This window comes from Drosophila suzukii, chromosome 2R (genome assembly GCF_043229965.1).
Source record: "Drosophila suzukii chromosome 2R, CBGP_Dsuzu_IsoJpt1.0, whole genome shotgun sequence".
NCBI classification, from domain to species: domain Eukaryota; kingdom Metazoa; phylum Arthropoda; class Insecta; order Diptera; family Drosophilidae; genus Drosophila; species Drosophila suzukii.
This window is the reverse complement of record NC_092081.1, coordinates 21,092,820-21,109,847: the sequence shown is the minus strand read 5'-3', so window position 1 is coordinate 21,109,847 and position 17,028 is coordinate 21,092,820. Positions and strand designations below refer to the sequence as shown.

General features: G+C 41.6%; 1 protein-coding gene across 3 annotated transcripts in view; it reads right to left on the bottom strand.

Moving 5' to 3' along the window:
* Positions 1-17,028, bottom strand: part of Pgant9 (polypeptide N-acetylgalactosaminyltransferase 9) — a 64,079-nt gene that overhangs the window by 27,538 nt on the left and 19,513 nt on the right. For all 3 annotated transcript variants that reach the window (XM_036813021.3, XM_036813019.3, XM_036813020.3), the window contains 4 exons: positions 8,454-9,254; positions 1,589-1,957; positions 1,361-1,525; positions 394-587 (listed from right to left, as the gene is read on the bottom strand). In XM_036813021.3, coding sequence (XP_036668916.2) covers positions 394-587; positions 1,361-1,525; positions 1,589-1,957; positions 8,454-8,847 — 1,122 coding nt within the window. In that variant the 5' untranslated portion in view covers positions 8,848-9,254. The remainder of the gene's footprint in view (positions 1-393; positions 588-1,360; positions 1,526-1,588; positions 1,958-8,453; positions 9,255-17,028) is intronic.

Sequence of the window (17,028 nt, the reverse complement as noted above, 5' to 3'; positions counted from 1 at the left end):
ATTGACAGGCGTATTCCCTTTTCACGGCAAACATTCCGTTTTTGTAGTCACGTTCGAGCTTTAAGCGGCTTCATGTTTTTGGCATTCCAACGGGAAAAAACTCCCCGAATGGGGTTAGAGAACAAAGTTGCAGGATGGGCTGGATCCCTGGCAACCATGGCGTAAAACAAATATAACTAAAGGCAAACACAGCAGTATAAATAGCCATGTATGTTTAAGCCAACCGCACAAAAAACACTCGTTTTAACAGGGATATTATACCATTTATAATACACAGAAAGAAACAACCAAAAAAAATACTATAGTTTAATGAGAACCCTTTCAATAAATGAATATCAAATAACTTGAACAAGACCCATTGTATCATATCAAATTGAAATAAATATTACTTACATTATGACGCTTCCTCTCTCTGTCGGGGACTGGATGCCAGCTGAACTGCAGATTCCAATCGAATCCTCCGACATTTACTCCGCCAGAATCCCGATAATGGTACTCCAGGGTATCATCACTAATAACATCGATCACAGGACACACGACAGTGGTGGCATTACGGGCAATACGATCCAAAAGCGGTTCGAGCCATCCTGAAAAAGGGTACCAGTTAATATCGCGGAATGACCCAAATACTCTCTCAACCAGCCCTCAAAAAGATCAAAACAATATGGCAAAAATGTTCATTTACAGCTGGGCTTAATTGCTTTTCCAGAAACCAATCAACGAGAGAGAAAAATATATTTCCTTTGAGTTGATTTTGTTTACTTTTCAACAATCAACTGCCAAGTTTCCCAATAAACTAAATTGATTGCCTTTTCCGAAGGTTTACTCATCGCTCTTCACCAGCCTAATAAAAGGAGAAAATGAGACGAAAGAACAGAAACGCAGTCGGCCTAAACCCGAAGATTAAGTGATTTTTCTAAAGCAGGGGCTCTTGTTTTATTGGCATCGCTTTCGTCCCAACGGATTTCGTTTGATGGTCATCAAATTTGAGTATCACAGAGAACATTACACTCGACAATAAACGAGATACGATGAGAATCCGTTGGGAATTGGCCAAATCTCAGTTAACAGAAGAAGATTGTAAAACCATTCTATGGCAGGCATTAAAATTCGCCATTTGATTTTGGTTTGACGCCAGCATATATATTTCAAATATTTATTCAACCTGCATTTTTTATAGACCAAAAACTGACTAACGAAAGTTGGTTAGTCAATTAAGAGCTTAATTTGGCCAATTAGCATATTGACAATATTGCAAATTGAAATGGATGTGCCGAAAAGAGAGGTAGAAAACTGGGCCAGAAAAAAGAGCATACTTTCGGGCAGCCTGAATATTTAAAACACTAATTTGCAAACTCACCTTCTGTGCACTCGCAATGGGAATCCAAATAGGTGAGAACGGCTGACTTGGCATGGTTGGCCCCCAGAATTCGGGCTCGAATCAGACCCTCTCGCTTTTGACCTCTGATGATCTGAACTTTGGGATAGGCGGCAAAATAGTCCTCCAACTGCCGCTTCAAGTGAGCTAAAAGGGGGATTATTTGGCATTAACATATGAAAATATCATTAAAACCCATTCAAAACTCACGCATATCGCTGTAGTCGTCCACCAGGATAATCTTGCCTATAAGGTGTTCCGGCGACCTATCCAAAACCGAGTGAACTGTCCTTAGCAGCACGGTCCAAGCTTCATTGTGGAAGCAGATAATCACATCGGTCTTGGGCAAATTGGGCAGATATTTCGCCTCATCCTTGCACCAGGCATCCCGAGGATCGGGCAGAGTTCGATGAACCGATATCAGATCGGATACATACTGATTGAAGGCGTTCTTGGTCCAGCCATCGTCAACGGCCTTCTTCATCTCCTCGGACATTTCCTTGGGCAGACGCACAGGTTTTCCCAGCTCGCCGGGATTTTCCTCAAAGTTGCTAGGTGGATCAATAACTTTTTTTGTGTCTGCAATGAAGAGAACAAAGAAACATGGTAGCAAATGTCAACATTACCGTATATTTTCACCCAAATTGTGAGTCAAAGGTAAACTGAGCACCTAGCAGGATGAAGAAAAAGCTTTGTTATGCGTGAAATTTACGACAAAATACAAGGACAAACACTCGGTTCCTGGTGCATTGCACATGAAAAGTTGCCATCATCAGAGGATGCTGCTTCACAGGGTCATGAAAAATCGTTTGCCTTGCAAATTTCCTCATATGTGTGGAGTGGCGAAACACCCAGCTTCTATGTTCCCCAGCCCATTTTCCCCCCCAAAACACACACATACGTGTCTCATGTCATCAGTGTTTCTATCCTTGCTGTGCATTTTATTATTTTGTTATTTGCATTTGCATGGAAATATGAATTCCCTGTTCTCAGCTGCTATCTCCACCCCGGCTTTTCCTCCATATAGCGCCCATTTTCCCTACCCCTGAATTTCCATCTGCTTTTTATGCGATTTGTCAGCCACAAGTGACACTTATTGGGCATCGCCTGAATGCCTGTCTGTGTCCTGCCACTGTGTGCGTGTTCGTTGTCCTTTGGAAAACGGGACCGCATTAATGGAAAACCCCGAGAAGACATACTCAGAAACAACCTGAGTCGCTGCTCGAGGGGATTACAAATTTAATTAAAAGTATTTTCCTTACTTAAACCACTGCTTTTCGATTTTCAGACTTAATCTGGCTAAGGCTAAAAGAAAATATTCTTTAAATAGGTTAGTGTTTTTGGCTTAAAGGGCATAAGACTTATTATCTCACACTCAGAAAAGGGGAAAAAAAGAAATTTGAAAACCTTTAAGAAATGCTTATTTCATTTCCTAAGGTTTATGAACTTGGTTTGTCTGAATTTAATGTATTTTGCAAATTATCACCATAAAAACAGTCTTAGTCTGCAATTTTAATTTCCACACAGACAAAGGGCTCATCTATTTTACAATCCTAGAGGAAATTAAAAACTTTTTATTGAAAACCTATTTAAAATCGAACTTTGGTTTTGGAAATTAAGTGCCAAGCTGAACCGGTTCAATTAAAAGGCCATAAAAACCTAACAGAATACTTGGCCCTTTTAACTGGTTTTCTTCTGGCTGAAATCTCTTTTGCCTGATTTAGTCGCCAGCCAAATTGAGAAGCATATTTCTGAGGCAGCGGACACATTCTAGCCATTCCCAGCCATGCAAAAACATTTCAATTACCACAATCATTTCAATTTCAATAAGCATAAAAAAGCTAGCTGGCAAAATAAAAAGCCATAAAAGGCTGGCAAATAAGTGGGATGAGTCCAAGTGGGAATGTCCAGGGGTCGGGGATCCGTATCCATCGAGGATACCGACCGCATTATGCTAGAGAGGGCCTAACCAAGAGGCCAATCAGCCGACAATAAATTCGCTCGCACAAAAATGGAAAATAAGAGAAAAACCATTAAATTGCCCAGAGGCGGCTGACTTAAAAGAGCGGTGGGAAAAGGGGGTTCCCAAACTCATAAATTTTATGATTTGTCGCCGGTTGCCGTAGTTACAACTTCATTGTGGAATATTCACGCGTGCGCCAAGGACTCGAGCCTGCATCCTTAGTTCCGGGGCTCCTTTTTTCAGCCCATCCCCAATATCCTAACCCACACCCCTTCGTAATGAACTTTTTTGCATGCTGGGCTCGCACACGCATCATCATAATAAAAAACAATAAAAAATATTGCCAGGGGCGCGGAGGAGGGCCTGTAACTGGATTTTATGTCTTTTATTGATTCACTGTAGCATATTTATGGCCCTTTCGATATTAATGATTCCGCCCAACAGCGCTGGCGATCTCCTTTCCTCCAACCGAAGGTAACCCAATTATGGTCACGCCTTTCGAACAAAGGTGAGTCCTACAAAGTTGTACATTATGTGCAGCTATACATCCTTTTACATCGCTATAAATCTCTGGGTATATCTGATTTGGCTGGAAATTATTTGCAGCTCGCCAAAAAGGTATTTACAACATAAAAACCTAATTAATCAATGCGTTCTCTGACATTTTCTTATATTTATTTTCCTTTAACTTTGACTTTTTTTTGTGTTTAATAAATCATGATTGACCATTTACTGAGTGCAACAAATTTCTAAATTATAAGCTGCCTTTTCGTTAAGTATGTCAACATAAATCAATATCCACGCCTGAAATGGCAGTGAGTTGTTTATAGTTCTTAAAAAGTTAAGCTTTAGTTCTATTAATTCCAACTTTTTCTTAAAAAATAACATAAATTTATATGCTTGCACTATGTTTATAGCTTAGCATAGAAATAGTTTATGTGACTTCCGTTTAATTTCACTTTTACAGTTGAACTATAATAAATCGTAGCTGACAATAAAATATATGAGTAAATAAAATTATTTGTGTTAAAGCTTTAATGAAACAGGTTGTGAATTTTGTTTAACTTTCACTCCAAAGAAACCATAAATTTATATGATTTCTTAAAGTCCTGTCAGAAGTCTTAAAAGTTCGTATAAAATCTGTATATTATATGTAAAATTTAAAAGTATTATCCTTTTCTTGAACTTTGTTTTGTTCTCTAACTTATCTCAATCAAGGTAAGTGATGATTGATCAATCATTTGTCAACTTTTTGTTCTCAACTTCTGTGTATCAACCTCTGTGTATAAGTTCTCCTTCAACTTTTGTGCATTTGGCAAATCGAAGTCGGCAATTTTTTGTGAAATTCCTCGCTCAGCGTGGCGTATGCGTTATATTTCCATGTGATGGCAGCTGCCAAAAGGGGGTCGAGTGCAGGGGCGGGGGTATGGGAATTTGAGAGGGGGATCGGGGGCTAAGCAGGACTGGGCGGAAGGACAAAAGGAGACAATCGCAGCGAACACGGCTCGAGGGACACGCCTGAGCGTGACAGGAAGCTATAAATGTTTTGTTATAGACAGCGACAGCAGGTGGAAAAGTGGGCGGATGGATGGGGGTCCTATGTGCGATATGCCATAGAGGAAGGGGGCGTGGCCACATGACAAATGCTATCGGGGGCGCAATGGGAAGGCATCTGACATATCGGGCGTTTCGCCTGCGTGCCTGCGTTTCATCATCATGTTTTCCGCATAAAAGTAACATAATATGCCAGAAGTACCGTTATTTTGTCTAATGCTGAGGGGATTTTAGGAAAGGGATCCCTCTTTATAAGCATAATTATATATATTTTGGGTGTGTGTGGGCCATAAATAGCAATAGACATGCGAAGACCAGGGAACAAATCAAGCCCTTGGATTAGCATTGATTAAAAGCAACGGGGCAAGCACTCAAACCGGGCAAATCAATCTGGCCCAAAGGGGGGCGTGAGCATATTGCCATGTATATATAAAATCATTATCGCTGCTAAATTGTAAAAACAAGAATTATGCATATATGAAGAGCAGAACAAAAAACATACAGCCAAGGCGATCGGGAGGTAAAAGGTGGCCAGGGAAAACGGGCCAACGATCAAGATAACATGGCCAGCAGGCTGGTTCCCCTGGTGCATTATAATATAGTAGGGACCGATCCGGGGAGGGGGCATTGGGGGTTAGTTGCCTTAAGAACCCGATGCGAGCGCGCGATAAACGTCGTGTTGCAGCCACTCGCAACCTCTTCCCATTTTAGCCATTTCGGTGGTGGTAACGCGCCCCAAGGCCAAAGCCAATAAGTACAACAACACTAATTACCAGCTATGAACACAGGGCCGAGATACTTTAAGGGACTGCGACTGCGAAAGGAGCCCAGATGGAGGAGTATGCCACAGTGGTCACTCCACCATAGCCCCCCATCGAGAGAACGCAAAGTTACGACCCTCGGAAGAATGATCTATTTCATGACCATAACCCCATTGTTAGTTGATCCACATGCCAAGTTGTAAAAGTGTTCTAGACTCTCTCTCTGAAGCGAAGTCTCAGGCATTCTTCTGCCAGAGCCATAAACCAAAGTTAATGGGTTGCTTTCAAAAGACCCTGTTGAAGATTGCGATAAGTGGAATTGGTTTCATCAAATGCAAAGCCTCAGAGTTTAAACAAGTTTCGAATAGAAGCCATTAGTATTCCATTTCACCAGATGTGTAAAATAAAACCAGTTTAATCGTCTATTCTGATTTCAAAAAAGAAACATGCAATTTATAAATTAACATTTCGAAGATGCCGTTAGATTACGTGCTTTCGGCTAAATTTTAAAGCAATATTATATATTATATAACCAACTAAGCAACAAAATATTGTATTTTCTAATCTTAAGGACAAGTCAAGCAATATATCTTAACTTATCATAAGATAATAAAGAGTATAACAACTAGTGGCAGATTCTTGATAATCTGGCTTGGAAATATTTGCATACCAGTATTAAAAAACCCGGTTCACCTTCATTTTTAAGGCCCCAAACCCCCATACTAGTATCACTGTGCCTGGAAATCAATAGTTCGCCCTGTGCGAGCCCTTTTCCTGGGAGTGTTGGTAAACGTTTGTAGGCTTGCACACAATTTTGACGCCATGGGGCAGCTGCTGATGCCTCCGATGCTGCGGATCTGTGGACTTGCTGCCAAGGATCGGGGTCCAACTTGTAGCTTTGCCACCTCAACGCTGATGAGCAGATGCTGCACCACGACCAAGCTGATGACGATGATGATGATAGGGGTATGGGAACGGGAATGGGGATGATGATGAAGGAGCAGCGAGGAGCGAGAGATGCAAACATGATATGCGAAATTGCAAATACGTGCATTGTCTGCCAGGGAGACTAGATCTCGCAGCTCAGTTCCTCCACACCCCGGGATCCCTAACCCTTTGTCCACCCAAACCAGCGACCACATGCTGATGCAATCTTAAATGCTTGTTCCACATGCGAGGCAATAGATGAAGGAGGGTCTACGTACAGGAAGCTACAAGCTACGGACTACCATCCCATTCCCAGACCCCATTCGATCGCCATAGCCCCCCTGTTCCTCCTCGAAATTCATGGCTGGTTGGCTTTGGTCTGGCTTCATTGATTTGCCTGGGCGGCCAGTCAAGTGTCCATTGAGTAAAATCCCAGGGCCAGCTCCTAAGCCTTGACTTGATTAGTAAGTAACATTATTTTCCCCCGCCAAAAGCCTAATGCGAATATCTATCTCTGGGCAGTCGTAGACCCCGCTCTGGATTCCCTCGCCCTGACATTGAAAATGCTGTTTGGCAGCAATTCCAAGTTGTTAAGTGCTGCATGTTGTTGCTCGGGTTGTTTGGTTGTTCGGTTGTTCGGGTTGTTCGGGCTGTTAGTGCTAGCCGCTGGCATCTTCGACATTGTTGTAAAACTTGTTAGAAATTTTCTTAAAGGCACAAAGGCGGTGGCCAAAAGGAGGAAGTGTGACAGCAGCCAGTTTTCCTCCCAGGCGAGGAAATCTGCGGGTCGGGGGGCCGGGAGTATCGAACACAGGAAAGCAATATGTGTTATTATCCCCCCGTTTGGGTACGCTTCTTTCAGCATCTTGTATCGCATCGGGCTGGTGACCCAAAATGCAATCTCCCAAACAAGGACTGAGGATGTGTGACCGTAAAATACGAGCGGGGAAATTCAGGCTGGGGAAAATGGGTGGAAAAAAGGGGTGGGAATTTCGCCTGCGTGTGCATTGAATTGATGGGAATTAGTTGCAAGCGATTGCGTGGAAATGAAGTGCAAAAAACTCAACTCGTGGATGCAAAAAGCAGGGGGGGGGGGGGGGGTGGGGTTTTGCACGAGGAAAAATAGAATCGCTGGCGTCGATAACAAGACCGGAAAAATCCAGCTGAATAGTCCGTCGGCCGGCGGGGAAATCGCGGGGTCCTGGGGCGGAAATAAATGTGCAACTGATTTCAATATAAATGCTTATTGTTGAACACAGAACAGAGGGATTCCGATATGCAAAGTGCAGTGGGCACTAATGGGCCAAGAATGCGAAGAATCGAGGGAAACCCTAGGCAAATCTTTTGGAAAATGTATAGAATGAGCTGGGTTTTCTGTACAACTGGGAAAATTAAATGGAAACATATTGCTCTTATATAAGTTATCAAGGTGTTCTTTAAATAAACCTAGTTTTTAATAAAAGCTAATGATTCCTATAGGTATTTTATATTTGTATATCTAACCATCTAAACTGGTAAGTCATGGACTATGGTTACTGAATAATTCTTAGACCAGATTACCTGATAAACTATATTTTATAGCATTTCCTCCTAACACAAACTTTAAAGTAATATTTCACCAGAGAGGGGGGTTTTAAGATTCTTTTTCAAATGTGATGCTACACTGATGGTTTACCTAACTAACTTTTACTAAAGCGAAATCCAATAGCTAAATGGTGCATGCAATAACGCCCAGTGCAATTTTAGAAATAAAAGAGATCATAAAATGGGCGTTATAACACTGGGTGTTATTGCATGCACCCTAAATATCCACCCCCATAAACCATAATAAATGTTGTTCACATGCTCAATTAAAACCACCCAGACTCACCGTCTTGTGGCTTCTTCTTGGGCTGTTCCGCCACCTTCTTGCGCAGCCTTTCCGCCTGGTGGTCGACCTTGTGTTTGCCCACGGTGGGTGGGATGTCGGCTTCGTCGCGAGCCTGCTTTTGGCCACCACCCCCTCCGCCGATGACATTCCCATTGCCGCCCAGGTCCTCGCCGCCGGGCTCATTCCTCAGGGGCAGGGCAATGGGATCGCCCAGACCTCCGGCCCCGCCCCCTCCCAGGGCGCTGCCCGCCCCACTGCCGCCGCCCCCATCCTGGGAGGCTCTTCGGTGGGTGTCATCGGTGTAGACCAGGAAGGCTATGCAGAACCAAATGGCCAGGAGGAAGGCCACCAGCTTGACAATCGTCGTGGAACGTCGTCGCCAGATGAAGGCCATCTTTGGTTCTTGGGATCTGAGGTTTCAACTGCGACAGCCGAGAATAATGATGATGGTGTTGTCGCCTATGACCCAGAAGGTGCTAATGGAAGCCTTTTCTATCTGTGTTTCCCTCTTGTTTTGAGCGATTTGAGCTTTCACTTAGTTAGAGTCCAACTCGGGGGCCGACAACATTGCGTATACGCAACATTAATCAAAGCCTGGCAATGATTTATGACGCAGGATATGTTTTTCTCGTTTTCCAATCGCTGGTTGTTTTCCTTCTCTCTCCTTGTTTTTGATATGTGTTGTCCTCTTGGAAGATATCGTCTATGGTTTATGGCAGTCTGTGCAGTCAATCAGTCTGAAGCGCCTGGATATGTGTGAACGAATATTTTTAGGAACGGCTGGATGGTTGGGAAGTGTGCCTGTGAAGGAGAGAGATGAGAAAATATCCATCAGATTGTGGTTCCATTTTACAGAGCTAAGAAAACCCTTGGGAAGTGTGCCTGTGAAGGAGAGATGCATAAATATCCATCAGTTTGTGATTCCATTTTGCAGAGCTAAGAAAACCCTCTAGGGCCTGGGTTAATTAATTTATATGACATTAAGCCATTAAAATGAAACGCAAATCAAGTAATTGAGTCATTAACGATAATATTGATTTTGGTTTTCTGCTGATGATGCCGCATCTTTATCTTCGTCTTGCGGTGCTGCTGCAGTTTGCAATTAAGCTCGAAGCTCGAAGCTCAAAGAAGCCCTCAATCTCCGGCCTCGTCACAAACATAAAGCGACGGCCAACATGCAACTAATGTCAATATTATATAATTGCAGCAAAAACCGCATCGGAACTTTGTACCGATCTGCAGAGCCCACAGAAACTGCCCCTGCCCCGTGCCCCTTCTTTGTGCCCCTTTGCTCTTGCCACTTGAGTGGCTGCCAGGTAAATGACATGGACACGCCACTTGAGCCCCCTGGCCAGCCAAACAGAACGGGACGGAGGTGGATTCACAGGGCAGTGGATTCTACGTCCGATGCAGGCCATCGTGCCAAACATGCGGGGAAAATTGCACCTGAATTGGGCATTCATTAGGGCGTTTTCACATCCAAAAAGGTCTTATCTGGAGAGTTTTAAACATTGTTAAATGTTTAAACCATGTTGGCAAAATACTTACATGGAGTTTTATTTATTAAATATAAAAATAAACCTATATTTAGCTGTTTAAGGAAGGTATTTAAGGTCTAAACACTTAACAAAATATTATTCCTAATATAAGGAGCAAAAGAAATCTTTCAAGTAATAACAATGTCACTTTTGAACATCGTTCATACTGACAAAAAGATTTTATAACTGTACAATAAATAAATAAAATAATTTCCTAAAAGATAAATTGTTATTTATGCAGATAATACAGTTATCTATCTGTATCAAAAAATGTAAGGATGAAATACTTAAGAACATATTGTTCTTAATATCAAGATTAATATGTTCTTAAGTATTAAGTAAGCAATCCAACCTTTCTTTACAGAAATAGCATATTCAAATATCTGCCAAGCATAAGTTTATTTTTTACCCCCTTTCAAACCTCTAAAGAGTTCTGTAATACTTCTTTAAGTGCACATTCGAGTTTGGTAAGGTGAGGAGCTCAAGTGGTTGCCCCACAGAGAGCGAAGTTGCGTGTCAGGTTGTTGCAGTGCATCCACCGAGGAGAAGCAGCGGCAGAAGCGACCACAGTCGCAAAAACAAGAAATTGTGGTTCCCTCGCCTGCTAACCGCAGTTGAATACCCTTCGATGCTAATCCAATTAGCGAGGGCTTCAAAGTGCCTGCGGAGTGGGTTATGTGAAAGGCAAATGCCTGAGGTTGCGTTTGATATTGTTTTCAATTGAATTAGTGACAGGATTACTGGACCCTGGTCGAAGCACTCCTAGCAAAGTTGACGATACAAACGTGAACAGGGGTGCTCCAAGTAAAAGCTTTGAGCAATTGAAACCCAGTATTATAACTAACATTTTCTTATAAAAATATTGTTTAAGAAATATATTGTAGTTTTCAGTTAAAAGTTACTAGATAAAATAAAAATATATATATAAGAATAAACATTAAAAAAAAACTAAGCTGCACTTTGCCAAGTGTACTCACAGTAGCCTACCTAATTTGCCTTATTTTCCATAGCCCCGGGTTTATGCGCAGTCTATTAAGGAAAATGTGAATAAAAAGAAGATGAAAACTAATAAACATTAGTCGGGGCCTTGATCGCCACTCATTCAAGGTGGTCAGGAGCAGAGATTGCAATTCTGGCCCAAAGTAATTGACTGCACATGCTGGCCGGAACGGAACCCCTTCGGAAAGGGACCCTATATCGAGGGCCAATCCAGCCGGGGGTCTTATCAATTAGAGGGCAGCTTCATCCACTCCCCGGAGCTGCGGGACTTTGCCGGGGCAAACTAACCATGGCAACTATGTGTGCATACAATAAATACTAGTTAATTACTTCGTATGCCTTTTGTTATGGCTCGTTGGGTTCAAGTGCCATCCACATTCACATCCACATCCACATCCACATCCAGCCCGCGACCCCCTATGATTTCCCCCCTGCCATGTTGGCAATTTCCGTTGTATGCGCTTATAAATTGAAAACAAAGGAGAAAGACTTTGTGGGGTGCCAGGGGCATGGTAACCAGCATGTCATGTCCTCAGTCAGCTGTAAAAACAGCAACACTCCGCCGGAGTTTGCCCTGGCAAAATAGAGCGATTAAAGTTGGCAGACAGGCGGGGGGGTTACGTCAAATGTTGATACCAAATGTTGACAATCTCAATTATTATTTTCGAACCAGCCAGAAATACACGGCAACAGCATGCTAATTGCCCGATTTCAGCCGTCACCTCTCGTCAATTTTGCCGGCCTAAATTTTGGTATTTATCAGTCGCAAACCGGCGTCTAAATCAGTCACTCGCAAGTACTTATCGTCTATCGCACTGCCTTCATAATAAAATTCCCGACAGGCCATTATTGATGACTTCTCTGGTTGTTAGCAGGCAGCAACTTAAATATTCCCCCGTTTAAATTTGTATTTTATACTAATTAAAAGGCGCTCCTCGTTTGGCTGCGGCTCACGCGGCGTATGCGCAATGTTTGGTTTTGGGGTTTGGTCTTTCGGTGGGCTGTTTAAATTTGAAATGCAGCTATTCGGCCATAGATATCATAATATCTGTCGTTGGTGGAATATGCCTGTGCCACTCTAAATGGGTATTTAATGCAGGAATTTATTCCGATTTACCCAGCGCGAATTCGAATGGATATTAGGGTTCCCATGCTTATTTCACTAGAATTGCAGATATTTTCATTAGCCTACATTTCGCGGCTCTCAGCTGAAATATTCGTAGGAATTTATATCGATGGCAGTTCAACGGGGCTGTTATCGGCAGATTGTACTAATGTTTCATCTGTGCATATAATAGCCTAAATTTTGGAGTTTCATCTGAAATTCCATTTTTATAACACAGCGAATTTATTTATTTGGTTTCACTTCAAAATTGGGCTACTGTGATATATGGGTTGTTTTCTTTTATTTCTTTATGTTTCATCTCTGCATGTTACACCTATACTTTGATTTTTTACTAAAATTCTATTTTTCTACCACAACGAATTAATTTATTTGGCTTGGAAAAGTGGGGTACTCTTATCTATAGTTGGTTTTAAAAATATCTTTTTCGTTTATTAATTTTTTTTATCTATGCATTTGAGATAGTTCGATATTATTTAAAGTTCTTTTTTTCTACCACAGCTAATTTGTTTATATGTTTTTACCTTCTAAAGTAGATTATTCTTATCTGTATGTAGTTTTAAAAAGTATATTTTTCGTTTATTTATGTGTACAAGCTTGCCTGGTGAGTTGCACTTCACTTTATGCTGAAAAGTACCCTATTTCCGGCTTGATAGGTGATTGAAACTTTCAGTATTCGCGCGATAAGGGAACACAGCCTGGAATTAAATTACAGAAACAGAAAAGTTGGGGTATGTAACCTTGGAGCTGATAAGTGCCTTCATTGTTACAGTGACGGGCAGACTTCTCCCCACTTTTATTCTCCCCGTGGGCTACCTGTCTTCACCTTTCCCACCTGTCTCACCTGCTCTTTCGCTTCGTGTTGCGTCTTATCGCCGGGCTAATTGACTGATAAGCGAGTCGAGCAATTTGTGCGTTCCCTGATGAGTCTAGTTAGGTTTCGCTCTTGTTCCGCTGCCCAGATAAGATACAATTAAATACAATAGGCAGGTAGCTCAGGTGGGCATGAAGAACGAAGAGGCAAAGAGAGTAGTTTCCCAGCAAATTGCTTTTAGTTCGACCGGCTTTATCTATGCTCTGCATTAATCAGAGCCTTCAGAAATAATTGCAGAGATAATTCGCCGAACACTTAACTGCAAATTAAAGTCCCGCCTGCGGAAAACCCGCGGGGATTCGAGTTCGCTGTATAAGAAACCTCAAATTACGCATAACAAAGTCCGAGAATTTTTCGAATTTTCTTTGAACAGCCAAGAAGCAGGAAAAACCGGGGAAAGAAAAGTTTATTGTCACGGTTTCAGCTTGCCCTGCCAGCTACTTTTTGAATACTTTTTGCCCAACGATCATTTGTCATTTTCTTGTGCGGAAACTTTACGCGGGTGGGAAACGGGAAGAATTTTCCGGGCTGCGCATTTTCACGCTGGCTGCGGTTCACACAGTTTATAATCATTATTATTTATGCAGACTTAATCCACAGTTATTAAAACGCAGCCACAAGGAACTCCTTCTCCCTAGTTTAATATTCATTTGCATTCGCTGGCAAATGAAAACTTTTCAGTTTCTAATGAGTTCTTGGCTCTCGAGTGCATTGGAATGAAGTCGTTGTGTCGGAGCGGGTCAGACCTCAGCCTGAACTTTGGGCCATAATTTTTGGGGATTATGTCCATCCCCGTAAGTCGAGTTCTAGGATATGGCGAAACGAGTTTGAAAATCAGAGGGGGGAAAGTGCAGATGCGCACATACCATATAAAGAGGGGCTGAGAACACCAGACCCAGAAAAGTGGGAGATGGATGCCACTGCCACTGCCACTGCCATTTCCACCACTGATGATGATGAGGTTGCCGCTGCAGTTGCAGTTGCAGCCTCGCTTCGTGGAAAGAAAGTTGCCATGGAGAAAATTTAATCAAAATATTTGCACATCCGCCAGCAGCGCGAAGTTGCCAAGGCGACTAGAATTACCAGTCTAGGAAACAGACCAGCATCTCGGGGGGATTCGGTGGGGAATGGATGGGTTCGCTGTTAACAGACAGTCAGGTCTTCTTTCCCGAGCAGGTACAGTGAGAATCGCAGGCAGCCACACTCAAATTGAAATCTCTACGGATGGTAATTGAATTCGACTTGGTCTACGCTTCTGCTGCGGCGAGACCAACTTGGTTCCTTGCCAGAAAATATCAGTATTAAATGCAATAATGCTGATTAGCCTGTGGCGGTGCTTTCGTATATATGTTTTAATAGAAAATTCACAGATGGAAGGCGAAGTCTTGGGAAAGAATTGTCAAGTTAAATTCATGCTGCAGAGCTATTTAATTAGGCGGCTATAAATATTACATTTTCTTTAAATTATGATTCTTTTAATGAGTTGGTCACACTAGTCACGCAGTGTGGCCTTGCATAGTGAAAAATGTTCAAGCTAAGCTTGGCTTTTGGGAACTTAATTATGTTAGCAAATCTTTTAAGTGGAATACAGGAAAATTAATGAAGCACCTAAGAAAATAATTTATTTTTACTATCAAATACCGCAGAAGTCCCAGTATCAGTGTAAAATTTTTCTTCCATATATTTATAGCTTTGGAAATTTTACGCAGACACTCAAATCATTAAAGCAAATACTTTATTTTGAGCTCCAGACAATTTGATAAGCAGGAAAATCAGTTGTACCCATATATTTATTTAATAGCCATATCACATACATACTTATGGTGGGACTTTCTAATTGCAATTTTTTTTGACTCATGGCAACCTACAAAAAAATATGAATTAATGTATTAAATTAATTTATATGTGTTTTAAGATATGTTTAAGTTGCCATGACTTCGTAAAACAATCCAGTGAGCACAGTCTCTTATATCAATTCTAACAAAATCTACACTTTTTCTTCTCAGCTTTCAAAGCCAGGGCCCACTGTGTTTTGCAGAACTCCTTTTGGGCATTTGGTTCATGTCACGGAAACCAGTCAAACCTCATTTGCGATGGCAAATGCAACCGGCGCGCGACTTCATCTTCAACTTCAACTTTGCCTGAGATCGGTGCATCACGAAACGCTTTATTTTACTCTTTTTTGCAGGCAGCGTCTTTGGACTGGTTGTTGTCTTTGACAATTATTTACCGTTGGCGCTTAACTGTTAATTTGCGAGGCAGGTAACCAGTTCACGTAGCCCCATCGATGAGGACCTGTTCCAGCTGCATCCTCACCAATCCGAGGCGATCCCCGCCGACAATTGCTCACATGCCACGCATTTTTTATGGCTCTTAATTTGACAAACGGGGGCACGGGCACCACAAACGCTTTTCCACACACATGTGGAAAATGTAATTAAATGTTTTTCCTCTAACATCTGTTTCTTCTCTGGCTGTATCTCGTTTTTTGCCCATGTTATGTGCACTTTTCATTGTTCGAAAATAAATTACAGGATGAGTGTACGTGGGGGCTATTAAAGTGCAATTAAATAATGGCCAGTCGACAAGATTCATGGATTTTCCGTCTTTCTCTCTTTGGGGGATAACGAGCTGATTGCCAATTTGCATGGAAACTCATTAGAAATGTCATTAAAATTTTGGAAAGTTTTCTGCGCAAATTCCCTAAAGCCTTCAGAGCTAAACCAACTTGCCCATCTGATATCATCATCATTATCGGATTCGCATAAGTTAGAAATCAAATTTGTTTTCCCATTTCTTGGCTGCCAGACATGATTTGATAATCTATGACAACTGGCCACAAATCGTTTCCTTTGTTACCAGCAAACTTGTCAAAAAGTCGAGCTATATTTTTGCCTAATTCATTCAGCAAACTGTCCCAAAGAAACTTGCCAAACTTGTTGGCCCGGCCCAAAGTAGGAAAAAAAAAGGTCTGGCGAGAAATCCGCAAAGAATTCAAATGAAACGTAATCAGAATTCCCCAGATTCAGCTTCGGTTTTTGGTCCAAGCCAGTTCTCCGCTCTGATTCCACTTCAGCTATTTTGTTTTTGGGCTTTTCTGTTGACCTTGCACTTGCACAACCAAAAACAAGGTCAACATTCCCCTGTCTAAAGTCTAATGCCTTGCCAAAAAACAAGCAGGAACCGCAAACTAATTTTGGGGGTCAAGCAAGTTTGCCAAAATAAATGAGGAAAAAGAGGCGCAGCAGGTCTTAGTGCAGAAAAGAAAAGACCCTGCCTTAAAGCGAGATTCGATTCAAATAAAACTCGAAATGAGCCGCAAGGAAATCAATTGTTCATTTGCATATGCATGCATTTTCCACCTGCAGTGTCCGTTTTCCCTCAGTTTTATTGCACGACCTCGATATTTATTTGTTTGCCTCTTTTTTGCCAGTTTCAGTTTTCGAAGTCAACGCCATTCGGGCCCTCAATTCCATTTCCATTTCCATGCCGAGCCATTTTTCAACCTGACCAGTCGGCGGCATCTTCACGATTTTCACGGTTCTTTCCTCTTTTTTTTTGCTTTTTTGGACCCGCCGCCTTTTGGCCTTTTCGGCTTTTGTTTGAGTTCCGATTTTTGTTGGTTTTTCCTGCACTTCAGAGCGGGAATTGCATTTCGCCGCTTTCAATACGGCTGGCCCTTGGCCATTTGGCCATCAACTTTGGCAAATTGAATAAGAAACTAATTTTCAACAAACTTAAACATTTTACACTGAAACAAATAGGTTTTACCGATTGAAAATACTAGCAGCTATGCAATTTATAAATGAATTACTCTATATAAATTATTTATCTAAAATAATTCAATGTTAAAAAGTCATTGATAACTGTTATGAAAGACATTTTAATATAAGAAGATAAAAATAACTGATAGTAACTACTTTCAAAATAAAGCCGTAAAATAAAAGTTATTTGAAACTTTTATAATAGAAATCAAAAAATAATCTTTAAAAATAAATTACTAACTTACTTATATATTACGATCCCTGGTTGCAAGGAAAT